The sequence below is a fragment of the Lissotriton vulgaris genome, chromosome 3_1, assembly GCF_964263255.1.
Source record: "Lissotriton vulgaris chromosome 3_1, aLisVul1.2, whole genome shotgun sequence".
NCBI lineage: Eukaryota > Metazoa > Chordata > Amphibia > Caudata > Salamandridae > Lissotriton > Lissotriton vulgaris.
In genome coordinates, this window is record NC_141689.1 from 302,243,754 (window position 1) to 302,271,620 (window position 27,867).

The 27,867-nt window shown below is 50.6% G+C and overlaps 1 protein-coding gene across 3 annotated transcripts in view; it reads right to left on the minus strand.

Annotated features, from left to right (window-relative positions):
• ZFR (zinc finger RNA binding protein) overlaps positions 1 to 27,867 on the minus strand; it is a 691,036-nt gene that overhangs the window by 472,849 nt on the left and 190,320 nt on the right. For all 3 annotated transcript variants that reach the window (XR_015309278.1, XM_086960497.1, XM_086960498.1), the window contains one exon: positions 25,458 to 25,743. Coding sequence is in view for 2 of the 3 variants with exons in the window: in XM_086960497.1 (XP_086816623.1) it covers positions 25,458 to 25,743 (286 nt within the window). In the remaining variant the exon portion in view is untranslated. The remainder of the gene's footprint in view (positions 1 to 25,457; positions 25,744 to 27,867) is intronic.

Below are 27,867 nucleotides of genomic sequence, written 5' to 3' on the forward strand. Positions count from 1 at the left end.
CTTCATAGTAGTCGAAGGCCTCCTCTTCGTCCGGTTCATCGAATGTTTTGACATTCTCCGACTGTTCCTCAACTTCATCCTCTTCCTCCTCGACCACCTCATGCACCTGTGGCTTGGGCTTCGTCGAGATTATGAAGTCTTTCATCCTGGCAAGGAAAAACTTTTTTCGTTGCAGGATGTTTTCCATTTTGGCTTCGAGACGCCTCTTCTTCTCCATTTCGGCAGCCAGATCTGCGTCCAATGGGTCGGCCGGTCTCTTCGGCGGTAAATTCGCCAAACCTATTTTTGGCGTCGAAGGTTTTGGCACCGAGCTGATGTTCGGCGTCGGCGCTGGGGCCTTTTCGGGTCCTTCTCCCTCTGTGTCGGACGTTCCTTTTTGGAGAGGTTTTTCGACAGCTTTAGCTGTTCTTCAGCTCTCGGCGCCGGGGACTCCTTCTCAGAGGATCAGCTGGGCCTGGGTTTAGGTGCGGGCGCCAAAGCTTTCGGCGCTTGAGGATTTTCCCTCGATCTTTCGAGACTCTTGGTCTCTCGGGGCTTTAGGGGCCGTAGAGTCTCCTACCTTCTTTGAAGTCTTCGTAATATTGGTCTCTACGACCGTGTAGCCGGTGTTGTCTACTTCGTCTGACGAAAGGCCCAGGTCTCGAAGGGATGGAGGCTGGCCCTTGTCCTGCATCATGGCGTTGGCTACTCTGTCTCGCTCGAACTCTAAGAGATTTCGGCGTAAAGGCGTAGCAGTCGCTGCTCTCGTGGTCTACCGGTAGGCAGAGGTTGCAAACCGGGTGCTGGTCCTTCTGTGCGTACTTGTGGTGGCAATTTGCGCAGAACTTGAAAGGAGTCTTGTACATCTCATGCGTTCAGGGGGCCCCCTGCGCTCGAATTCCTCGATGGAAAATCGAAGTTCTTGAACTTCCTTCCCTCTTTCGTCGATCTTCGATGATGTAGTCTCCTGAAGTCTTCTCCAATGTTTTTCGTCCAAAAACTGCGTTTTCTTCTTTTTTTCTCCAAAAATGTCTGGAGCCCTCTCGGGAACGATCCAGACCAAACCGCGGAAAAAAGAATCTGAAGATGGCGCCCAAGAGTGGGTGCTTCCACAGGAAGCGCGCCGAAGTCACCAGAAATACACCAAAAGGTGGGACGTCGACGCCCACCTGGGCTATGACAAAAAAAAAAAGAAAAGACTACGATTCCGGACCCAACCACAAGACCGCAGAATAATACACAGCATAGTGAATCCAGAAAGATTCACGCTGCAAAACTTGAAATATTCTTTAAAAATCATACGAAATACTGAAACGTAATTACTTACCTGTTTTAAGTGGAGACCCCAGAATTGGACCTAGGAGCCCAGTACTGGATTACAAAAGTAACTAGACCATACTTTACCTGCAACCTGAATTTTCTCCCCTTGGATAACATTGCCATATTTCCCTTGAAAAGTTTAAGCGTGAACTTTTGAAATCGCTTTTTATTCCTTAAAAATCACTGCAATAACTAAAATGTTTTTAGGTCTCGCGAGATTTAACGTCTAGGAGTAGCGAGGTTAACCCCGCCCCTCCTCTCCATTGGCTGGCCTCCTAAACGGTGGCCAGCCATTGGAGAAGAGGTCCCAGTGATGTACTTCTTTGGATCTAAGCCCCGTGCTTTTCGGATTGGGGGGCATGTTTTTGACATTCTTTCTAGGCTGTAAACAACAGTTAAAAAACACGCCCCCCAGTCTGAAAAGGACGGGGCTTCGAGACAAAAGGCTGTCTCATGGCAAGCGCTTTTTGGATGTGCGCAGTTGTTACTCAACAAAGGAAGGTTGTTCTTTATGCGGTCACTGGCGGTTAGAAGGATGGCGGAGTGTGAAGAGAAAATGTTTTACTGTTTTTACGCATCATTGTAAAATACCACTCTTTATAAGCTGCTTATGCATTGATTTGTTGGATTTTCGTCACAATAAAATACACTGAACATAATCTTCACAAAAGTTATTTACAAAAGTTTAAGCTATTGCTATTATAAATTATAGTAACTTTTATTTAAGTATTAATTATTAAAAAAAAAAAATACACCAAAGGTGGGACGTCGACGCCCACCTGGGCTACGGAAAAAAAAAAAAAAAAAAAAAAGGCTACAAATCCGGACCCAACCACAAGACCGCGGAATAATACACAGCATAGCGAATCCAGAAAGATTCACGCTGCAAAAGTATATTTTTACACCTGTTGGTTCTAAAAATAAAACCACTACATCTGTTGATATAACAACCATTGGCCTAGAGTTCAGTTCTTGAGTGTGTGAGACCATTTGATGACTGAGTGTGTACAACAAATGCTTTACACTGCCCTCTGGTGCTGCCTTACTGCTCGACCAAGTTACCACTTTTGAGAGTAAGGTCAGCCCTGACTTTAACCTCTGTTATACCTCTGGGGTTTGTGGACTCAATACACGCTGTACCATACTTTGGTCCAGTATATATAGAGCCACTTTCTCACACCAGGAGCGTGTGTTTAGGGTCGTGTTGATCCTCCCACCCCAGGACCATAGAGAGTTCATCTTCAAAGCCCCACCAAGAAGGGACAGGCCCAAACCATGTGGATGAAGTCAGCAGGGTCATATCCACACCTGGTACAGGCTGAGGACGGACTAAGCCCTTTGCGATAAAGGCATGCAGGGGTGAGATACACAGCGTGCAGATAATAGAGCTGCACCAAGCGCAGCCTAGCGGAGGCGGTGACCGTTCTGGGGGCCATAAGGGCATCACGCCAGTCTTCTTCCTCCAAGGGGCCCACCCATTGCGTCCGCAGTCGTTCCAAGGAAGTCTGGGTAATGTTAATCAGTGTAGGGGAAATGCGGGAAATGCCACCTTTCACCAAGTCCCCAAACATAATCGGTGCTTCAGGCGGGCTATGATCTGGCAAACGCCTGCCTGTTGTGAGATGTGAGCGTAGGGCATGTCGCAGCTGGAGGTAGTGAAAAAAATTGCGAGTGGCGCAGTGAGTACCTGGTTCGGAGAACTTGAAAGGAACACAATGTCTCCCACCCCAACGTCCCCAAGCTGTGAAATGCCTCTGAGGTCCCAAGCTTCGAAGCCCCGAAGCCCGGTCACCTCCTTGAGCCAGGTCCTGTGCCACAAGGGTGTACATTGGGGTCAGTGTGTGTGTCCAGTTGGTGTGTCGCAATGCTGCCCGCCAGGCCAGTAATACAGAGTGTGTCACCTCCGGAAAACAGGATGGAATTGGGTTCTGTTGAAAAGTGGGTTATTGGTAGGGGCAAATGCAGGTCTGCCACTAGCAATAAGGCCACTAACACATGATAGGACCCAGCATAGGCCTTACAAAATTATTCCTATGCTCAACCCTTGGTAACGTGGCTGCGAGCAGACAGGCTTAACTTCAAAGACAGGTGTGCAACGTATTTAAAAACACCATTTCAGTAAATAATTAAGACGCAACACAAAATAAAAATCCAACACCAATTTATAAAAATAGGTAATCTTTTTATCTTTTAAATGACACCAAAACGAAACAAATCCACTGTAGGGAACCAGAGATATGAATTTTTAAAGATTAGTCACTTTCTAGTGCTTAGAAACCAACAGTGCCCCTTTTCATCATTTCGTTTTCTCTGTCAGGGACATACCTTTATAAATTGTTCTGAAGAATTTTCTCACCACTGTGGTGGGCCGCCTTCTTCAGCAAGCGGGGTCCAGTTAGAACACCTTCCTGGAGTTCTGCTTGCGGGTCCCAAAGTATCAAACACATAATCCAAGGTTCTGGAATCTCCAAGAGGGTCCTTGAAAGTGTGAAACTTAAATAACGCAATCTACTTGAACAAAACCCTTACTAATCCACTGGTACTCCAGGCTTTGAATTCTTTGTGGGGCTGTCCAGGTGAGCTCTGTTGAACAAGTTACTTACCTTCGGTAACGATATATCTGTAAGAAACATTAGTTAGTGTTAGATTCCTTACCTTAGAATATCCCCAGGCGTCAGTCTGGATCCGGAAACTTTTGCGTAGCAGTACCCCTGCGCGTCGGTAGGCGTCGTCTGCAGGCGTCCCCTGCGGCTCCGCGTCCGTCGTCGGCGTCGTGCGCCGTGATGACGTCGCTGGAGTACATAGACGCCGCCTCCGCGCGCTGACGTCAGTTCTTTGCACACAGCTGTTCCGCGCCAGGAGACGCAGAGCCATGAGAGAACCAACACTGGTGCCATGTACAAACTAGGGCCCTGAAAGGGATGACCTTAACCCTAGGTATCAGTTCGCAGAACGGGGAGGATGGGTGGGTTCGGTAAGGAATCTAACACTAACTAATGTTTCTTACAGATATATCGTTACCGAAGGTAAGTAACTTGTTCATCTGAAAGAAACACGTTAGTGTTAGATTCCTTACCTTAGAATACATACCCCAGCAATACCAACCCCGGTGGTGGGTCTGCGAACCAATACAAAACTACACCAAAAAGTCCTGGAGGACAGAACGGCCAAAGAAGCCATCCCTCCGGACTTGACTGTCCAGGCAGTAGTGCCTCGCAAAGGTGTGCAGCGAGGCCCACGTAGCCGCCTGGCAAATGTCCTGCAAGGGGACTCCCCGGCCCAGGGCAGTAGTAGCCGCCGTGGCCCGAGTGGAATGGGCCCTCAGCCCAACAGGAGGCTCCTTCCGAGCCAAAGAGTAGCACGCTTTGATGCAGAGGACGACCCATCGAGAGATGGTTCGTTTACAAACCGCCCGTCCCTTCTTCGCACCCACGTAGCCAACAAACAGTTGGTCATCCACCCAGAACTGGCGTGTGCGATCCATATAAAATGAAAGCGCACGTTTTGGGTCCAGACGATGGAGCCGCTCTTCATCCTTTGAAGGATGCGGAGGCGGGAAGAAGGAAGGGAGGGTGATGGACTGCCCGATGTGAAAGGCCGAAACAACCTTGGGCAGGAAAGAAGGTCTAGTCCTCAGAACCACCTTGTCAGGATGAATGGACAGGAAAGGAGGTTGGACAGAAAGAGCCTGGAGCTCACTCACCCTCCTGGCAGAGGTGATGGCAACCAGGAAAGCAGTCTTCAAAGTCAGGAGACGGAGAGGGCAAGAATGAAGGGGCTCAAAGGGAGCACACATCAGGAAAGTTAGAACCAGGTTCAAATCCCACTGAGGCATCACAAACGGAACAGGTGGAAACATGTGAGTGATGCCTTTCAAGAATCGAGTTACAATCGGGGATTTGAACAAAGAAGGCTGATCAGGAAGCCTTAAAAAGGCTGAAAGGGCAGAAAGGTAGCCCTTGATAGTGCCCAGAGCAGAGCCCTGCTGGGCAAGAGAAAGAAGAAACAGAAGAACCTCCGAAAGAGGGGCAGAAAGAGGATCCACAGCCTTTGCTGTGCACCATGCCACAAATCTGTTCCACCGACAGGCGTATACCGACTTAGTGGAGGGACGCCTGGCTGCCAGAATAACATCACAGACTTCAGGAGGCAAGTCAAATGGCCTCAACTGCCGCCGCTCAATCTCCAAGCATGGAGGTGGAGACTGGACAGGTTCGGGTGGAGGACCGTCCCCTGCTGCTGCGACAGAAGGTCCTCCTGAAGGGGCAGGCGGATCGGGGGACCGACTGACATGCTGAGTAGCTCGGGATACCAGTACCTTCGAGCCCAGTCCGGAGCCACAAGGATAACTTGGGCCCGGTCGCGCCTGATCTTCTTCAGCACTCTGGGCAGAAGTGGTATAGGCGGAAAGGCGTATAACAGACCGCAACTCCACTCGCGCCGAAAGGCGTCGCCGTGCGAGTGCCGTCTTGGAAACTCCAACGCGCAGAACTGATGACATTGCGCGTTCTCTTCTGTGGCGAATAGATCTAACCAAGGCTCTCCCCATTGCAGAAAGATGCCTTGCGCCACGTCCGAGTTCAGACGCCATTCGTGATCCATCGAGCACCGACGGCTGAGTTCGTCCGCCCTGGCGTTCAGAGAACCTGCCAGGTGTTGAACCGTCAGAGTCACGCCCTGACGTTCCAGCCATTGCCAGAGGCGCAGAGCCTCCTGGCAAAGGGTCCACGACCCCACTCCGCCCTGTTTGTTGCAGTACCACATGGCGGTGGTGTTGTCGGTGAACACCTGCACTACACTCCCGTTGACAAAGGGGAGGAATGCCTTCAGTGCCAGACGAATCGCCCGCAGCTCCAACAGATTGATATGGAGCCGGGACTCCGCCGGAGACCAGATGCCTCTGATCTCTGCCTCTCCCAAGTGGCCACCCCAGCCCTGGAGGGACGCGTCCGTCACGACAACGTGCTCCGGTTGGGGAAGGGAGAGGGACTTGCCCCTGACCCAATCGCGGTCCGTAAGCCACCACTGCAGTTGTCTCGCAGTGCCCTCCGAGATCAAGACGTGGTCGGACAAGTTGCCCTGATGCTGGGCCCACTGAAACTTCAGGTCCCACTGCAGAGCCCGCATCCGCCACCTGGCGTGATGCACCAGAAGGATGCAGGAAGCCATCAGTCCCAGCAGCCGCAGCGTCAACCTGACCGAGACTCGGGATAGCGGCTGAAAGATGGGAATCAAAGCCTGAATATCCCGAACCCGCCGTTCCGGAGGATAAACCCGAAACTGCGCCGAGTCCAGAACCGCTCCGATGAAAAGGAGCTTTTGAGAGGGACACAGGTGTGATTTCGGCACGTTGATGGAGAACCCCAGGTCGTGCAAGAGGTCTGCCGTCATCTGAAGGTGGTGGACGACTGTCTGGGGCGAGCCCGCCTTCAACAACCAGTCGTCTAGGTAGGGGAAGACTGAAACCCCTAACCTGCGCAGATGGGCTGCGACCACCGCCATCACCTTTGTGAACACCCGTGGGGCGCTGGTAAGGCCGAAGGGGAGCACGACAAACTGAAAGTGCTCCTGGCCTACCGTGAACCGCAGGTAACGCCGGTGGGCCGGCAGGACGGGGATGTGAAAATAGGCGTCCTGCAAGTCCAACGCTACCATCCAGTCTTGCGGGTCTAGAGCAGCCAAGACCTGAGCTAACGTCAACATCTTGAACTTCTCCTTCCGGAGGAAGCCGTTGACGTTCCTTAGATCCAAGATAGGACGTAGGCCCCCCTTGTCCTTCTTGGGCACCAGAAAGTAGTGGGAATAACAACCACGCCCTACTTCTGGCCCAGGAACGCGCTCGATGGCCCCCTTGGCCAAGAGGGCGCCGTCCCCTTACCTTCTCCGACGCCGGAACCCCACCGCCGGCCGGAACCGGCAGCGGAGAACCGGCGCCGCGCGGGGGCGGCGTCGGGGGTAACCCCGATGGCAACGGCGCCGGGGAGGCCGGAAGACCAGCCGGCGCCGATCCCGGAGGCCCCTGCGGCGCCGGGGTCGGAGCCGTCGGCGGCGCCGGGGCCGGAGCACCCGACGGCGCCGAGGCAGGGACACCCGAACCGCCAGGGCCCCCAGACGGTAGCACTGGGCCCGCAGGCACCGTAGGCCCCGTCGGAGAAGCGAGCGCCCTCATGGCCATGAGGAACGCCTCGATCTCCTCAGGCGTCGCACCATGCCCAGGGACCGGAGGGTATGAGGCAGGCCGCGCCGGCGACTCTCGCGGAGCCGCGGGGATGGGGTCACCCGAGCCCCCGGCCGCATCGCGCGAGCGTCGGGGGGGGAGTCGGGGGTACGATGACGACGCCCCGACTTCTTGTGCTTCTTACCTGACGAGGATGACGAGTGGCGTCGACTTCCGGAGCGCCCGGCGCGGCTCCGCGACCGCTCCCTCGAACGCTCTCTCGACCTCCGGCCGGACCGGGACCGCTCCCGGTCCCGACGTGGGGCCGACACCCGGAGCTCCAGTAGCTTGCGGGACCGCTCCCGTCTAGCCTTGTTGGTAAGGGCCCGGCAGTCGACGCAGGAGTCCACGTCGTGGTCGGGGCCCAGACACCGGAGGCAGAGGCGGTGATTGTAGGAGAGTAGGGTCTGCAATCCTATGATCACCCAGATTTTTTGCTTTTGTTTCACTGGTTTACGACTTTCTCTGGCTGTGGGCCTGCCAATCAGACCCACAGCCTGGCTGTTCTCTTTCTAAATTACCTCATGTACCCTAGGTGCATCTACCAATTGGTACTGGGCCACCTTATCAGACCCTGTAACTCAGGGCATAGGTGTACCCAGGGCTGCCAGGGGCTGCAGCATGTATTATGCCACCCCTGGCTGGCCTCCTAAATTTGACACAACTGGCTGCATGACAGCTGGGGCAAAGTCGTGTAATCACCCTTTGCTGTAGGTGTAGTATACCTATACCTAACCCTAAAATGGACACACAGATTCCTATCAGTCACTCCTATGGCAGGCCTTGACAATCCTGAAGGCAGAGTGCTTGGAATCGTGTGAGATGGTGCTCTGGCATGAGCTGAGCCTGTCTGCAGCTTGCGGAACCAAGTCCTAATAGCTGTTCCATGATATCGCATACCATATACTCTTAAGTGCATTATAATCCTCGCGGTTAAATGCTAACTTTGGTATTGCTTTATCAAAACATGTCGAGTAAGGTGTCATACGAATTGGAATACTAACCCCTCGCCAATTCTGGCGACGGGGTTAGCATTCCACCCTTCTAGAGGGACACGACATGTATGTAACTGTGAACCCCGGTTAAAGTTAACTGAAGCCTCAGCTCCACAAAATGGATGCTGCCACCACAGACACGAGTCTGACCTCCTGCTGCTGGGAGTCCTTCCAGCGAGGGAGGCCTGGACAAAGGGTTTCCTGTCCGGGGCGGTGCTAGCACCGTCCCAGACATGGTTTTGTGTATCCTGGGTAGGCAGGGCTTTTCAGGAAGGTGACTGCTGAGTGGCACCCCGGTGCTCACTACGCATAGGCCAGTCAGAACCAGTTCCAGGGGCACACCAGCCCCTGGCCTGGGGAAGTCCGGCAGGGGAGAGGGGTGTAACCACCCCCCTCCTGGTCCCACCCATAGGCAGGACCTAGTCACCGGGTCAGCCCCCTTTTTTTAGTATAAAGATAGGAGCGGGCCCCCTGTTCAAATTAGATCATCTTTGGAATCAAGATACCACTTTCTTCGAAAGGACTTCACGATTTCTTCTTCAAGATTCTCCCTTGTGGCTAAGGAGTAGTCACCCTGCATCCGCAGGCACCATCCTAAAGAACACTGCGGTCTGCTGCAAGTCCTTCATCACGAATCCGACGACCCAGCTCGACGAGACCCGGCTTCCCTGGCACCTCTGACCTCTACTCACCTCTACAGCCCAGCTGAGAACCGTGAGTGCGACGAGACCTCAAGGGACCGACGATCGCCAAGACTGCACGACATCTTTACTGCAAGCCCACCGTGTCCTCCACTGGTGAGTGCTTTGGGGTCCGAGAAGCCCCGACCCTGCGCAGCTCCAGCACCCAAGATCAGCCCCCCCTGCATCTCCACGATCTGCGTGGGGCCCTTCTGCTGTTTGCTGTGCACCGCGTTGTTTGGCTACTAGCCGGCTGGCTTGTGGCCCTCTGAACGACGCCCAACGACTTCACGACTGCTGGTCTGGTTGCTCCAGGCTGGCCTTTGCTTCCTTCTTCAAGAGAGGCACCCCGGATCCTCCTGGTCCACTCCAGACGCCATTTTAGGTCCACCGCGTGGGCTTGAATTTGCCAAGGCTTTGTTGCCCAATCCTGGGTCCAGCGACGCCGACAGCTTCTATCTTCGTGGGACAGCTCGATCCTCCATCCTGGTCGCCGACAACGCCTCCTGGTCCGTGAGATCTTCGAGTCAAGCGTCACCCACTCACCTAGTCGAGGTGGCTACCATCCGGTGCCCTCCTGGTGCCCACTGACTACTGGCTAGTAGTCTCGAACTTGGTCCCCTCTGCTTTCAGGTGTCATCTATCTTCAAGATCCAGGCTTGGATCCGACTGAACTTTCTTCACTGGTCACCGGCCAGCATCTTTTCTTCCGGCTCCTGGTCCGTCTACGAGGATTCCCGACGTCTTTTCAGACCTATGCAGCTGCAGCCCCTGGGCTAGGTAACTTCGGCATTTCGGTGCCCCAGCATAGCCTCACTATCCAAGGGTCAGAATCTACTTTCGTTTTCTCCCTACCAGGTCGGGTTCGCCCGAGAACACTAACTTTCTAATTCCTAGCTACCATAGACTTTTGTCCCGCATCTCGCGTGAGAGTGCACACACTGCACCCGAGTCCCCTAGGCCTCCTAGACATAATCTAACGATTCCCTAGTCAAGTCCTAGCGATTCCAAAAGCTATTAGTACTATACTTACCTGCTAGGAATTTCGCATTCCACTTTCAGAGTATATGGTTTTCCGTGCCCCTCGGGCATTTGTATATACTGTGCTAACTTAAGTATTTTTGTAAGAGTTTTGGTTTGTGCTTAGTACCCTGTCCTCATAAAGAGTACAGGGCTGTTGTGATCTTTAAATAAATAACTGTTTATTTTCATAACACTTGTGTGGTGTCCTTTCACTTGGTATTCAAGGGGTATATGTGTGGTAAACAGCTGGCTTAACGCGCCCTCTCGAGTCTTTAGCCTTAGACTGCTCGTATCCACGCTACTAGGATAGCTGGTCTATAAGGTTGACTTACAACCAATCATCAATAAGGGTTGCTGGACTGATACATAGTGTTCACTAGAATAGTGAGCACTGCATATCAGGCCACCTTCTCACATTGGTGAGCAGCGGTTGGGATTTGAGCTTGCTGTTGTTTTACCACACGTATCCTAAGAATATCTTGTTGAAAGATCACATAAGTACTGTTAGGTACACATAACTAAAGCTTAGAATACTCTGAGTTCTACTGAACCAGCTGTTGTAGCTCCTCAAGGCTTAGCACACCTTGGCTGCAACTCTTAGCAAGGGATCAGTAGGTAAACACATAGTGTAGGTAGGTGCATCACTTACACCACACTAGAAACAGTATGTCGGACAAAGGAGGAAACACTGAGGTTCCCCTCGTGTCAGTTGACCCTCCACAGGTCATCCCTTCAAGATATACTGCGCTTAGCTTCCATGAGTTACGACAAGTGTGTACCTCTAGGAAGATTAAGCAGGGGTCGAACCCCACAACTGCCTTTCTGATTGGTCTCTTAGAGACTCATGATGCAAGGAGGGCTGGTAACCCAGACCCTTCTAATTCAGATGGCAACATGCCCTCCTTACAGGGTCCCTTTGATGCCCAGGACCATCCTCTTCAGGAAGCAGATGATGCTGATGATGAGGATGATGATTTGGTATCAGGGGATGAGGCAGAAAAGGAACAGGTAGAAGTCAGCAGACTAACCAGGTCCAACTTAAGCAGACATGAGATGGGCACTAGGGGACCCTTGGGGCCACTCTCAGGTCAGCTTAACATTGGGAATGGACGAGATAGATCTCTATCAAGAGGCTCTATCAGATCCCTTCATACCAATGGCTCTCAACGTTCCTCTCAAAGGGGAATGACATCTCCCCAGAGGAGAATGTATGAAGCTAAGGAAAAGGCAGCCAATCTGAGGATTGAAAGGGAAGAACTTGCCCTGGCCAAAGAGAGGCTTGCCTTTGCTAGAGAGCAACAATTGAGTGGGACAGTCCCCACTGGTGGCAGCATTGTACCTAGCAATAGGGAAAGGAGTTTTGATACAAAACACCTTGGTAAGATAGTGCCCCCCTTTAAACAAGGGGATGACATCCACAAATGGATTACTGCTTTGGAGAGGGCCTGCACTGTGCAAGGTGTTCCCCCAAGTCAGTGGGCAGCTATCTTGTGGCTCTCCTTTGAGGGTAAAGGAAGAGACAAGCTCCTCACCACAAGGGTGGAGGATGCTAATGATTACCAAGTCTTGAAAAATGCACTGGTTGATGGGTTTGGCCTAACCACTGAGCAGTACAGGGTGCTGTTCAGGGATACCCAGAAAACTCAGTCTCAAGATTGGGCTGACTTTGTAGATTGTGCCACTAAGGCTTTTGAGGGCTGGTTGCTGGGCAGTAAGGTTACTGATTATAAAGGATTGTACAATTTGATGATGAGAGAGCAAATTTTAAACAATTGTCAGAACCAGTTGTTGCATCAGCATCTTGTTGACTCAGATCTGACCTCTCCCCAAGAATTGGGAAAGAAGGCAGACAGATGGGTTAGAACAAGAGTTAAACAGAACCAGGGCCAGAATCAAGGTGGTCAGAAGAAAGCAGACCAGAAGGGTAAGGATTCGAAAGGGGAACAAAATGACCAGAAGTCTTCGACAGGTCCCCAACAACCCAAAGAGGGTGGGGGTCAGGCTCCCCAAAAGAAGAAAGAAGGCCAATCTAAAAGGTGGTGCCAATACTGCAAAAGTAAAACTCACTGGTTTAGTGAGTGCACCAAGAAAGGAGGAGGGCAGACTCCTGCCACTGCAGCCCCTAAGGCACCTGTGCCCCCTAGTACAGCCAGCAGTGGTAGTGCACCTCCCAAGGGTTTAGTAGGGTTAACCCTGGGTTCTGAGGGGAGTGACAACTTAGTTGGCACCCTCACTCAGGCTGTCCTTGTCAGTACAGGGGATATGGATATGTCCCCTGACATAAGTCCCAATACTTTGGGCAAATACAGACAGACACCTTTTATTAATGGAAAAATGGCTCAGGCCTATAGGGACACTTGTGCCAGTGTCACAATGGTGACACCTAGCTTTGTGGACCCTGGACAGATCATGCCAGGTACAGAATTCCTGGTGACCAATGCAAGCAATGTCACTACCAATCATAGTATGGCAATTGTAGCTTTCTCCTGGGGAGGGGTAACTGGCCACAAGAAGGTTGTAGTTAGTTCAGACCTCCCAGTGGATTGTTTGTTGGGCAATGATTTGGAGTCATCACAATGGTCAGAAGTGGAGCAGAGGACTCATCTGGAAATGTTAGGTTTGCCAGCACATGTGTTTGCTGTGACTAGGTCACAGGCCAGAAGATGCCCCACTGAACAGGTGCTGGATCCTGGAACAATGGACCAGACACCTTCCAAGAAAAAGAGCAGTAGGGTTAAGGCTGTGCCTTCCCCCTTGCCCCAGGTTGTGGATCAAGTCTCAGAGGAGGCTGACCTGCAGGAATTGAGGGAAACTGAGCCTAGAGAGTTTGAACTTGATCAAGTTGAATTCTTGGGTTCAGGGGGACCCTCAAGGGAAGACCTGGGGAAGGACCAGTTAGGCTGCCCTTCTCTTGAACCCCTCAGACAGCAGGCTGCTGCTGAGGCTGCTGGGAACGCCACAGGTACCCACAAGGTATACTGGGAAGATGGACTCCTGTACACTGAGTCAAGAGACCCCAAGCCTGGCATGACCAGGAGGCTGGTTGTACCCTTGTCTCAGAGAGGTTTCCTACTTACCTTGGCCCATGAGATTCCCTTAGCAGGACACTTAGGCCAGACAAAGACTTGGGACAGGCTTGTCTCACACTTTCACTGGCCTCACATGAATGAGGATACCAAGGAGTTTTGTCGCTCCTGTGTCACTTGCCAAGCCAGTGGTAAGTCAGGTGGCACAACAAAGGCCCCCCTTATACCAATGCCTGTGGTGGGGGTGCCCTTTGAAAGAGTGGGGATTGACATTGTTGGTCCAATGGAACCCCAGACAGCATCAGGGCACAAGTTTATACTGGTGGTAGTGGATCATGCCACCAGGTATCCTGAAGCTATTCCACTTAGGACCACCACAGCCCCTGTGGTGGCAAGGGCCCTAGTTGGAGTGTTCTCCAGAGTGGGCTTCCCTAAGGAGGTTGTCTCTGACAGAGGTGCAAACTTCATGTCAAGCTATTTAACTGCTATGTGGAAGGAGTGTGGTGTCAATTACAAATTCACTACACCCTATCACCCACAATGCAATGGGCTTGTTGAAAGGTTCAACAGGACCCTAAAAGGGATGATTCATGGACTACCTGAAACACTCAGGCGTAGATGGGATGTCCTGATGCCCTGCCTTCTGTTTGCTTACAGAGAGGTCCCACAAAAGGGGGTTGGCTACAGCCCTTTTGAACTTTTGTATGGGCATCCTGTGAGAGGCCCCTTGTGTTTGGTGAAGGAAGGATGGGAGAGACCTCTCAAAAAGCCTGCAACCAACATAATGGACTATGTACTTGGTCTCCGCTCCAGGATGGCTGAGTATATGGAGAAGGCATCAGAAAACCTTAAGGCCAGTCAAGAACTTCAAAAAGCTTGGCATGACCAAAAGGCTGTCCTGACTGTTTATCAGCCTGGACAGAAGGTGTGGGTGCTGGAGCCAGTGGCCCCAGCAGCACTCAAAGACAAATGGTCTGGGCCCCACACAATCCTTGAGCAAAAGGGAGAGGTCACCTACCTGGTGGACCTTGGAACTCCCAGGAGTCCCCATAGGGTACTCCATGTCAACAGGCTCAAAGCATATGTCGACAGGAAGGACATGAGCTTGCTCATGGCCATAGATGAGGGACAGGAGGAAGAGAGTGACCCTCTCCCAGACCTGCTCACTCAGAATCCTGATGATGGGTCAGTAGATGGTGTTGTCTTTTGTGGCAGCCTCTCTGAACATCAGCAGAAAGACTGTAAACAGGTTCTTCAGTCTTTCAGACGTATGTTCTCTCTGACACCCAGTCAGACCAATTGGTGCACCCATGAGGTTGACACTGGTGACAGCCTACCTGTCAAGAGTAAAATCTACAGGCAGCCTGATCATGTTAGAGACTGCATAAAAACTGAAGTGCAGAAAATGTTGGAGTTGGGAGTCATTGAACCCTCAGATAGCCCCTGGGCTAGTCCAGTAGTTCTAGTGCCAAAGCCTCACACCCAAGATGGTAAGAGAGAGATGAGGTTTTGCGTAGACTACAGGGGTCTCAATGCAGTCACTAAGACTGATGCCCACCCAATACCAAGGGCAGATGAACTTATAGATAGATTGGCTTCTGCCAACTACTTAAGTACATTTGACTTAACAGCTGGGTATTGGCAAATCAGGTTAGCTGAGGATGCCAAGCCCAAAACAGCATTTTCAACCCCTGGTGGGCATTATCAATTTGTGGTAATGCCCTTTGGTCTGAAAAATGCACCTGCCACCTTCCAAAGGTTGGTGAATCAAGTCCTTACTGGGCTGGATGACTTCTGTGCAGCATATCTAGATGATATTGCTGTCTTTAGCTCCACCTGGGAGGATCACCTGGTCCACCTGAGGAAAGTGTTAGAGGCTCTGCAAGCAGCAGGCCTCACTATCAAGGCCACCAAGTGCCAGATAGGGCAGACACAGGTTGTATACCTGGGCCACCTTGTAGGTGGAGGCCAGGTTCAGCCACTGGAGAGCAAAATACAGTCAATCAGGGACTGGGCTCCTCCAACCACCCAGACTCAGGTTCGAGCTTTCTTGGGCCTGACTGGATACTACAGAAAGTTTGTCAGGAACTATGGTTCCATTGTGACACCATTAAATGAACTGACAAGTAAGAAAATGCCAAAAAAGGTTCAGTGGACAGCAGGCTGTCAAAAAGCATTCGATGACCTAAAGCAGGCCATGTGCACAGCACCTATCCTTAAGAGTCCAGACTACTCCAAACCATTCATTGTCCAAACAGATGCTTCTGAGTTGGGTGTGGGAGCTGTTCTTTCTCAACTGAATTTTGATGGTCAGGATCAGCCCATTGCTTTTATAAGCAGAAGGCTGACCCCCAGAGAGAAGAATTGGTCAGCTATTGAGAGGGAGGCCTTTGCTGTGGTTTGGGCCCTGAAGAAGCTGAGGCCATACTTGTTTGGCACTCACTTCAAGATTCAGACCGACCATAAGCCCCTCTTGTGGCTAAATCAGATGAAGGGTGAAAACCCCAAACTGCTTAGGTGGTCCATTTCCCTACAGGGGATGGACTTTACAGTGGAACATAGACCTGGTACTGATCATGGCAATGCCGATGGGCTCTCCAGATATTTCCACTTAGAACAAGAAGACTCACCTGGTCAAGGTTAGCTTATTGTCCCAAAGTTTGGGGGGGGGTCATGTAGGAGAGTAGGGTCTGCAATCCTATGATCACCCAGATTTTTTGCTTTTGTTTCACTGGTTTACGACTTTCTCTGGCTGTGGGCCTGCCAATCAGACCCACAGCCTGGCTGTTCTCTTTCTAAATTACCTCATGTACCCTAGGTGCATCTACCAATTGGTACTGGGCCACCTTATCAGACCCTGTAACTCAGGGCATAGGTGTACCCAGGGCTGCCAGGGGCTGCAGCATGTATTATGCCACCCCTGGCTGGCCTCCTAAATTTGACACAACTGGCTGCATGACAGCTGGGGCAAAGTCGTGTAATCACCCTTTGCTGTAGGTGTAGTATACCTATACCTAACCCTAAAATGGACACACAGATTCCTATCAGTCACTCCTATGGCAGGCCTTGACAATCCTGAAGGCAGAGTGCTTGGAATCGTGTGAGATGGTGCTCTGGCATGAGCTGAGCCTGTCTGCAGCTTGCGGAACCAAGTCCTAATAGCTGTTCCATGATATCGCATACCATATACTCTTAAGTGCATTATAATCCTCGCGGTTAAATGCTAACTTTGGTATTGCTTTATCAAAACATGTCGAGTAAGGTGTCATACGAATTGGAATACTAACCCCTCGCCAATTCTGGCGACGGGGTTAGCATTCCACCCTTCTAGAGGGACACGACATGTATGTAACTGTGAACCCCGGTTAAAGTTAACTGAAGCCTCAGCTCCACAAAATGGATGCTGCCACCACAGACACGAGTCTGACCTCCTGCTGCTGGGAGTCCTTCCAGCGAGGGAGGCCTGGACAAAGGGTTTCCTGTCCGGGGCGGTGCTAGCACCGTCCCAGACATGGTTTTGTGTATCCTGGGTAGGCAGGGCTTTTCAGGAAGGTGACTGCTGAGTGGCACCCCGGTGCTCACTACGCATAGGCCAGTCAGAACCAGTTCCAGGGGCACACCAGCCCCTGGCCTGGGGAAGTCCGGCAGGGGAGAGGGGTGTAACCACCCCCCTCCTGGTCCCACCCATAGGCAGGACCTAGTCACCGGGTCAGCCCCCTTTTTTTAGTATAAAGATAGGAGCGGGCCCCCTGTTCAAATTAGATCATCTTTGGAATCAAGATACCACTTTCTTCGAAAGGACTTCACGATTTCTTCTTCAAGATTCTCCCTTGTGGCTAAGGAGTAGTCACCCTGCATCCGCAGGCACCATCCTAAAGAACACTGCGGTCTGCTGCAAGTCCTTCATCACGAATCCGACGACCCAGCTCGACGAGACCCGGCTTCCCTGGCACCTCTGACCTCTACTCACCTCTACAGCCCAGCTGAGAACCGTGAGTGCGACGAGACCTCAAGGGACCGACGATCGCCAAGACTGCACGACATCTTTACTGCAAGCCCACCGTGTCCTCCACTGGTGAGTGCTTTGGGGTCCGAGAAGCCCCGACCCTGCGCAGCTCCAGCACCCAAGATCAGCCCCCCCTGCATCTCCACGATCTGCGTGGGGCCCTTCTGCTGTTTGCTGTGCACCGCGTTGTTTGGCTACTAGCCGGCTGGCTTGTGGCCCTCTGAACGACGCCCAACGACTTCACGACTGCTGGTCTGGTTGCTCCAGGCTGGCCTTTGCTTCCTTCTTCAAGAGAGGCACCCCGGATCCTCCTGGTCCACTCCAGACGCCATTTTAGGTCCACCGCGTGGGCTTGAATTTGCCAAGGCTTTGTTGCCCAATCCTGGGTCCAGCGACGCCGACAGCTTCTATCTTCGTGGGACAGCTCGATCCTCCATCCTGGTCGCCGACAACGCCTCCTGGTCCGTGAGATCTTCGAGTCAAGCGTCACCCACTCACCTAGTCGAGGTGGCTACCATCCGGTGCCCTCCTGGTGCCCACTGACTACTGGCTAGTAGTCTCGAACTTGGTCCCCTCTGCTTTCAGGTGTCATCTATCTTCAAGATCCAGGCTTGGATCCGACTGAACTTTCTTCACTGGTCACCGGCCAGCATCTTTTCTTCCGGCTCCTGGTCCGTCTACGAGGATTCCCGACGTCTTTTCAGACCTATGCAGCTGCAGCCCCTGGGCTAGGTAACTTCGGCATTTCGGTGCCCCAGCATAGCCTCACTATCCAAGGGTCAGAATCTACTTTCGTTTTCTCCCTACCAGGTCGGGTTCGCCCGAGAACACTAACTTTCTAATTCCTAGCTACCATAGACTTTTGTCCCGCATCTCGCGTGAGAGTGCACACACTGCACCCGAGTCCCCTAGGCCTCCTAGACATAATCTAACGATTCCCTAGTCAAGTCCTAGCGATTCCAAAAGCTATTAGTACTATACTTACCTGCTAGGAATTTCGCATTCCACTTTCAGAGTATATGGTTTTCCGTGCCCCTCGGGCATTTGTATATACTGTGCTAACTTAAGTATTTTTGTAAGAGTTTTGGTTTGTGCTTAGTACCCTGTCCTCATAAAGAGTACAGGGCTGTTGTGATCTTTAAATAAATAACTGTTTATTTTCATAACACTTGTGTGGTGTCCTTTCACTTGGTATTCAAGGGGTATATGTGTGGTAAACAGCTGGCTTAACGCGCCCTCTCGAGTCTTTAGCCTTAGACTGCTCGTATCCACGCTACTAGGATAGCTGGTCTATAAGGTTGACTTACAACCAATCATCAATAAGGGTTGCTGGACTGATACATAGTGTTCACTAGAATAGTGAGCACTGCATATCAGGCCACCTTCTCACAGTGATGGTCTGTGACCGACATCGTGCGCTCACAGCCATCGCAATTCTTAAATCCTGGCATCCTATCAGGCACAATAGAGGAAAAAAGACAATCGAAAAACTTGGTCAAAGACCGGAGTACTGCTCTTCAGATCTGCGTCCACTGGCGCGGAAAAAAGAAGAACTGACGTCAGCGCGCGGAGGCGGCGTCTATGTACTCCAGCGCCGTCATCACGGCGCACGACGCCGACGACGGACGCGGAGCCGCAGGGGACGCCTGCAGACGACGCCTACCGACGCGCAGGGGTACTGCTACGCAAAAGTTTCCGGATCCAGACCGACGCCTGGGGATATTCTAAGGTAAGGAATCTAACACTAACGTGTTTCTTTCAGATAACCTGTAGCTTTCAGGGAGTTCCACTCTTGTCCATTGGCAGCAAGGTAATCCACAGGGCTGCAGTTTCACTTGGTGCAGTCTTCAGAGGTCAGGCCTTAGAGTTCCTTGCACAGCAACATCTTTTCAGCAGGGCACTTCTTGTTTCAGTAAGTTTCAAGCAGCTGATCTGGAGGGCTCTGCCCATCTCAGATACTTATTAAAATTCTATGGGTCAAGCACCAGGTCACTCCTGACCAATGAGAGCAGGGCAACTCCTCATAGTTATGACCACATCTTGTAGAGTGTAGCATCAGTTTATCCCAGAGTGCATCATTATTCCAAATCTATAATGGCTGATTTTCCAGCAAGGAGGTAAGAGCTGGCAAAACATGCCCCCTGGGATGGCTTATTTCCATATACTCTTCCCCCTACCATCTGCACATACCTTCCTTAAGCTTAGCCCTGACTCTGGGTCAAGAGTGTCAGAGTGAAACTGAAACCCAGGCCTCCCCTCTGCCTTTGAAGAGGATGGTTTACGACTCCACCCCCCTGGCCTGGCATTCCTATAGACCAGAAAACTGCCCTCCCAGCAGAGGGGTTCTTTATCACCTCTTCAAAGCAGCCTGGCGAATCCACTTAACACTGACCAATCAGGGCAGACCACTGAAAATCTGAATTTGGACTTACAAACAAGAAAGTCTTATAACTTCTTGTATGTACACTTTAGGAGAAATTCAACAATATCATATTGTTGGATTTACTACTACAATTCTGGGAAGTCTTTGAATGGTCCGGCTAGTCCTCTCCTATCAATATTTATTGATCAATAACTTCCTACCATGTTAACCTATGAGTCATGGGGTTTGCAATGGGGAAAATGACTTGGGACACTTTTCTAGCACCAGGGCTTATAAAACCATATTTTATAAGCATTTCCCTAATTTCTAGAGGACTCCGCCCCCTGTGCAACTAGGGGAGACTTCAGGGGTTTCGAATCTGCAGAAATCATGCAGATTTTCTATACCCAGTTCTTCTAGCATCAAAGTTGAATTTGAGCAACTCTTTAATACCATGTGGGGAGTGAAATGTAAAATTTCACTTTACCCAGGCGCATAAAAACTGACCCCCCTACCCCTGGTATACCTAGGGGTGACCCTGGGGGTCCCTAATATGCAAAATCATGGTAGGTTTTTTATTTTTAAGGCCCCTACCTCAAAGTCGAGTTTGGGCATAATTTAAGGTTTAAAAGCTGTCCTGGCAACCAGTGCTGCTTTTAAACTGACCTCAGGCTTCATCACTACACACATGCTGGTGCAGAGAATCTGCTGGCCTCTAAACTGCCATGCCCCAGGATACTGGAGACTTCTAGGTAGTTTCAATCCCCTGTCCTATTACATACTAGGGGCGTATGGGGTAGGTCATGTCAATTACAGGGGTACCCCCACAATACCATAGTGTACTCTATTGTATGTTGGGTGTCTTAACTGTATTATAATGTGTTCCTTTTAGCTTGGCACTGGCCCTGGGCCTTGTTTAACAGAGACCAGAGTCATAGTCGGTTACCACCAGTTCCAGTTAGCAAAAAGTTGGGGGGTGCCCAGGGCACTGGATGACTTTGCAACAGGTTCCAATATAAAAATGATTGGATTCTAGCGAGGACCAGCTCCTCCAGTTAAAGCCTATAGGCCGGGTCGGACCACCGCCGTTGTACCAGTCATGTATGGAAATGAGTCGCGCGGCTTAGAAGTATAGGTAAAGGTGAGTCATCCCCAAACCCCCGTTGAATGAGGGGATCCTGCAAGTACTGAGCGCCAGCCTGGACCTACCCCATCCCCACAAGAACTTGCTGGTTAAGCCGTAGAGTTCACGGAACGAGGCCCTGGGAAAGCACATGGGTGTGTTCTGAAGCACATAAAGTGGGGAAGCACCATCATCTTAAAAAGGGCCACCCTCCCCATAGGGTTGAGGGGCAGCGACTGCCACCGCTGGAGGTCCGCCTTGACCCGCTTCACCAGAAGAGTGACACTGAGGGCCCAGCTGAGCTCAGGCAACAAGGTCACCCAGATCACTACACGCCCTCCCGCCTCCCCGGGACTTGTATCTCTTCCAGTTTCTATCTTACTTAGATGCACCCGCATGGACATCTTTTCTTTACTTCTACTAAAAAACAATCTAAAGATGGAGCCGATGCCCATGCACACTATCGTCCAAGGGAGGGGTCACCTATCTCGTGACTACAAAAGACTTCTTCCAAGACGACAACAACACGCAATCATCCGAGCCAACACCAGGGGGCAATCTAATGCTTAGTGTAATGATCTGCAGCTCTACATGCCAAGAACAAATGCATACTGGTAAGTAGCATTTTCCTTTCTTCCAGCCTGGCGCTGCGGTCAGTTAAGTGTGCCTTTTGGGCTGGTACTCCCTTTCTCTCTGCGATTCGGTTGCGCAGGTGCTTTCTATGGCCTTGGAGGAGGCCCAGGCCATACTCACCCAACCTGTTGCTGATGGGAAGTTTGCCATACTGTGAGAAAGTGGCTCTATATATACTGGACTAGAATGAAGTACAGTGTGTATATAGAGTCCACCAACCCCAGAGGTATAACAGAGGTTAAAGTCAGAACTGACCTTACTCTCCAAAGTGGTAGCTTGGTCGAGCAGTTGGGCAGTACCAGAGGACAGTGTAAAGCATTTGTTATACACACTTAGTCAGCAAAAGGTTTCACACACTTGAGGACTGAACTCCGGGCCAATTGTTTTTATATCCACAGATATAGGTGTTTTCTTTTTAGAACCAACTGTTATAAAAATATACTTTTCTTGTTATGAGTTCTCTCATGTAATTACTTTTCAAAGGAGCAATAAAGTTTGTGCACACAATTAATACAGTATTGACAGTAACACAATCCTAAAACACTATAGCATTGAGCTCAATGGGTTTTCCACATGTAAGTACAGTTGATTACTATATAGATCACTTTAGTAGTCCCAGGACTAGATCTTAGATTCGGTCCTGGGGTCTGAGCTGAAACCAGATTAGCAAAAACGTTTTAGTTACTGTAGTGAATTTTCAGGAATATAAAGCGGTTTTAAAAGTTCACACTTAGAAACTTTTCAATGGAAATCTGACAATGTTATTCAATGGGAGAAAATTCAGGTTGCAGGTAAAGTACGATCGCGTTACTTTTGTAATCCAGTACTTTTCTCCTAGGGCCAGCACTGGGGTCTTAGCTCAAAACAGGTAGGTAACTGCGGTTCAGTATTTCGTGTGATTTTTAAAGACTATTTCAAGTTTTCAAAAGTAGACACTAAAAGAAATTTCATAGAAAAGCAGACAATGGGTTCCTATGGAGAAAATACAGATTACTAGTAACCCCGCTAGGGATTACTTTTGCGGTTCAGTACTGGGCTGAAAGGTACAGTACTGGTTCTCCCCTGATCACAGGTGAGTACTTCGGAATTCAGACTTTGGCTGTTTTGATGTGAATATTTTTAGATTTCAAAACTTCACACTTTGTAAATTTTCGAGTCAAAATGAGTCAATGTTGTCCAATGGCAGATAAGTAAATTACCGGTTTCCAGGTGAGTACTTCGTTGGTGAAGTTAAGGTTCTGGGCATACTCAGGGGTCCCCCAGGGTCAGGTAAGTACAGTTCGTTCACTCCCAGCGGCACTGGGGCGGCCGGGTGCAGAGGTAGGTAGGCCCAATTATATCCAATGAGAGAAGGGGGGCCTTCGGTTGGTGGCTGCTGACAAGCAGGCCACGCGGCTATGGGAGCTGGGCTCCTGGTCACTTGCTCAGGGCAAGGGGGGTGGGGGGGGGGGGGGGGAGTAGGATAGGACACAGGGGCCACAGCCAGCGGCACTAGGATGGCTGGGTGCAGGGTGCTTTTGAGCCTTCGGGCGCTCAATGTTATCCAATGGGAAAGGTCAAAAAGGAACAAAGGCTGCAGGCTCGGGGACGGAGACTCTCCAGGGGCGGCCAGCACTTTGAGAGGTAAGTTGGGGTCTTGGTAGGTACCCCAAAGGGAAGCACAGGGGGCTGTAGGGCGCAGGGGGGTCTTTGGGTGTCGGAAAAGCTTCCCCTCGGATGGTAGCGGTTGGGGTGGCCCCTGGTTCTGAGTCTGCAGGCGTCAGCTGGTTTGTCGAGGAGGGTCTTTGGGCACTGGACTTCGGGTCCCAGTCGCCGGGGGGACGTCCTCGTGGTCTTGGTTCGGTTGGGCAAGGCGGGTGCAGAGTGGGCTGGTCCGGAGCTTCCTTGTTGCCACCAGGTGGGTTGTTACAGCAGAGCCTCTGCTGATGGGAGTCCCAGTCTTCAAGAGGGTCAAGGGTGGCAGGTCCTCCGGGTGTCCCAAGGTTGCTGTCCGCAGGAGTCCCCGGGATTAAGAAGGAACAGGGTCCAGGATCGACCGGCCGGTAGGGCTGGGGCCAAGTCAGTTGTTGTCGTCCTGTTAGCAGCTGCACGGCGGGTGGTCTTCTTGATCTTCTTTCTTCTTTTCGTATCGAGATCTGAGGAAGGAAGGTTCAGGGAGCCCCTAAATACTGAATTTAGGGGCTTTACAGGTAGGGCAAGGACAGGGACCAATGGGTCCCTGCCCTGGGGAGAGTACACCCCCTAGCCTGCTCCTCTCCTGTGGGAGGGGGGCAGGAGCCTAGCTGTGATTGGGCAGGGCTACCGGTCGTCAAGATGGCGGGAGCCCGGGGTCGTGCTTCACCTAGTCTCCCCCACCTGAGGGGTGGGGTTGGCACAGGCTGGCACCCCCCTTCCCGACGTAGTTTTTCCCGCCAGTGGGGGTCAGGACTGGTGGGGGCCAGTTGCTGGGTACAGCAAATGGTCAGGAGAAGCTCACAGAGGCTGCAGGCCTTTGAAGCTTCCCCTTGCCCATCCTGGGGGAGGAGACCTAGCACCTCACCCAGGATGTGCATTGTTGCAGACCCATGAGAGCAGGGGGGGCTCTACACCCAGGGGTCCAGCAACATGTCTGCTGTGTGGCAGCCTAGGCAGCCTCTCAGTCCAGACGTGGATTAGGGTTAGGTTTCAGGGGGCATCTCTAAGATGCCCTCTGTGGTGCATTTTTCATTAAATCCCACACTGGCATCAGTGTGGATTTAATGTGCTGAGAAGTTTGATACCAAACTTATCAGTCTTCAGTGTAGCCATTATGGTGTTGTGGAGTTCGTAATGTCGACCTCCCAGCACCATATACTCTTAATGGCATCACTACACTTACAGTGCCCAGGAATAGCCCTGGGTACTGTAGGGGCACAGGGCTCATGCACCTGTGCCCACACCACTGGCATAGGGTACCCAGCTAGAGGGGTGACTGATGTATGCCAGGGCAGTGGGTTTGTGGGCATGGCACACAGGGATGTGTGCCATGTCGACACTTTGTTTAGTTCTGTACTTAGGTACTCAGCCTGCAAAGGCAGTGTTTGGGTGCCAGGGTACAGGGCCCCTAAGGGTGGCACAATGAGTGCTGCAGCCCATAGGGGTCTTCTCTGGTCACCATGCCCTGGATACCTAGGGTATCATTTACTAGGGGCTGACAGGTGGCCAGAGATGCCAATTGGGTTTTAGTTTCAACACAGTTTTAGGGAAGGAACACAGGCCCTGGGTACCTGGTTGGCAGGAGCCCAGGGCACACTCAGTCAAAGCACAGCAGCAGTCAGAAAAAAATGGGGGCATACCAATGCAAGAAAGGTGGCACTTTCTCACACCTAGGCATCACTGATGGGCTGAACTGGTCACACAACGAAAAACTGTTCTTTACTACAGCTATGGTGGTAGCTAAAAGAGACACTGCGGCCTCTTGGAAATGCCCGAACTCCCAAGAGTGGGTCGTTGGCGGAATGGAGTGGACTGGTGCGCCACACAGGAGAAAGTTATGTATGCAGCACTTGGCTCCCCTAAGAAATACTGTAGAATTTGGTGGAAATGGTTGGGAGGGGGGGTCTAACTGGGAGGGGTTCGATGGTTTACGTCTCATTTCTGCTTTATTGATACATGTTGGATATTGAGAACTTGTGACTGTAATCCTCGATCATTGCAATACGGTGCGGATTGGGTGGTGTATTTCTTTTGTAAAATGAATAAATATTTGTTTATCCCCCCCAAAAAAACTGAGATAATATGGATCTCATATATTAGCTCATTCTATTTTAAATATTGCAATAAAAGACCACTCTTAAGGCAATACTTACTTTACTGTGTCCCATTCCTACACAACACTAAGTAAAAGTGGTGAACAAGAAATGGGCATGTCTAGCCAGACTTTTTATAAATTCCTGCTTCAGTAAAGTATGATCTATTCATATGTTTATCTATATAGGGCACAGGCTATTAAAAGATCATTACATTTAGGATGTAGTTCTGCTTCAATAAAAAGGAAACATTTGAAATTAATTTCTACAATATGTTATCAAGTTAAAAAAATAAAATCTGAAATATAAAAAGCAAATCTACTTGCCAACAAAGTTTATTTTGGGAGTAGTTATCTTCTTGATGATGGTGTTTGCAGAGCTTCCAGGTGCTGTACTGCTGGCTGCAGCACTAAGTGATGAGGTACCAGTACTACCAGTAGTAGTAAGTACTTTCGTCGCAGTAGAGGTATTTGCAGTGGTGCCACCAGTGACAGCACTTGCAACGGTTGATGAAGCTGATTTGGAAGCAGCTGTAGACGTTCCAGATTGACTTATAACATTTGGTTCAGTTGAAGGAATGGGTTTGCCAAGTTTTGTATGCAACTTAACCACCTGTTGAAAGAAGAATATCCCCAGAAAATAAATATTTATGTGCCAGTTCCACATGATCAACATTTTAAGAGGACAAGCCACGGCTCACCTACATTTGATTTGGGCTAGAAATATATTTTATAATTAAAATGGAAAAATCGTTACAATACAAAAACGGACATTTATGCTTTATATATGGCCAAATTGGGTAAGAGAAACTGCATGTTAAATGCAACAAAAAGCATTAGTGAGACTGTGCAGCTACACAGCCATGTGCCCTGTTGAAATGAAGGTATACTGCAAGACCTGGTAAAGCAGTACTATCTGGTGCCGGAAATTGTTTCATCAACAACTGTGAGGTTTCCCTCCAGTGAGCTAAATAATCCTGCAAGCCCTCCCAAAGTGCTTGCATCAATTTTAGTTGGGATGTCCACAGAGAGCTTTGGTTACGGGCTGAAACACAAACTCCAGTACATAGAAGACTCAGGTGATCATCTTATGATGCCAGGGCCAATCAGCCAATCTGCCACAGTGAAGATAATGTACACTCCTCCAATCACCAAGAAACATTCTGTCCTAATTTTGCAGCCTTCTAACATCAGCCTCCCATCTGACCAGTTCAGACTGGTCGAGTGGTGTGAATTAGCTTAGACTGGTAACTCCAATGTGCCCACAAGGTCAATGAATATTGCCACAGCACCTGAAAAGGGTTATAGAACAATTTAATTGAGATGGGGAACCTACACGAGGGGAAAACTAAATGGGACGGAGAAACTCCGCCACCTACAAAGTAAAGCTGTATCAGGGCGGAGGGGACAAGGAAGAATGGAGGATCAGGCTATGGGGGCCACAAATGGTCATCACCAGTTTAATACAAAGGAAAATACCCATATAGCACAGCAAACAAAAATGGCATAGGTAAGCCGCCCCTTTAGCTGGATGCATTATAGCACTGATGAGGGCACAGGTGCAGATCTCAGTACACCTACAGTGTCCAACTCATTGTAAGCGCAGTAAAACTATAAAGAGTATATGGTCTGTGAGTAAATGGTAATTACGAACTCCACAGCACCAGGACAGCTTTACTGAAATCTTGAAAGTTTGGTATCAAACTTCTTAGCACCACACTGAAGCCAGATGAAGAGGATGTGGCCTAAGGGGCTAGGGCAGTCGATCTCAAATCTGGGGAACCGGGTTAGAATCTCGGCAATGACGCTCAAAATCCTGTGATTCTGGGCATTTCATTTAATCTCCCCGTGACTAACAAAAATGAATGTGTCCTTGTGTAATGTAACTGGTGCTAATGTAATGCACTCTGATACCAGATACCTTTGGGTCTAGATCGCGCTATATCTGGACCCCTGGGTCAAGAGACTCTTGCTCTCGGGGTCCTGAAGCAAAGCACATCCTAGGCAGAGGTGCCAGGCCTCATTCCCCAGAATGGGCTAGGTCCACGAAGGGGAAGGCTCAAAGGCTTGCCGCCTTTGTGAGATTCCTCAGGCCTTTTGGTGCTCCTAGCAACTGGTCCTCACCGGTTCGGACCGTCACTTTGGGCTGGAGAATCAGTGGGAAAATCAAGTGAGGTTGGTGAGGGAGGTGAGGTCAAGCACAACTCTCAGACCCTGCCATCTTTTAGATGGGGGGCCCCTGGCATATGACCCCCTCCTACTGGAGGGTGGCATAATAGGGGGTGTACCCACCCAAGGAAGGGACGCATTAGTCCCAACCTTTTACTTAACTGTAACAACCCTAAATCTAGTATTTAGGGGCACCAAAGAACCTTGCCTCCTCAGACAAGAAACCACAAGAAAAGAAGAAGAGGGAGCGAACAGAAGTGGCAAAGCTAAGAAGAAGAGGACACCCACTGACTTGACCCCATCCCTACCGGCCTGTCCACACCTTGAACCTGCAGCAGCAAACCTCTGGTGTGTCCTACAGCCAGCAATTTCAAGAACCCCGGGGACCTGCCCTGATGTCCAAAGAAAAGAGTTTGTCTCTTGTGAACACAAGATTTGTTGACCCACAGACTCCAGCTCTGGCGAAATCCGTGAGTCTGCACCACACTTCGACGGTCCATGCTCGAGTGGCCCAACACCACGAGAGGTCTCCCCGGCGATCCAGACCAGAGATCCTGTGATCCCTGAC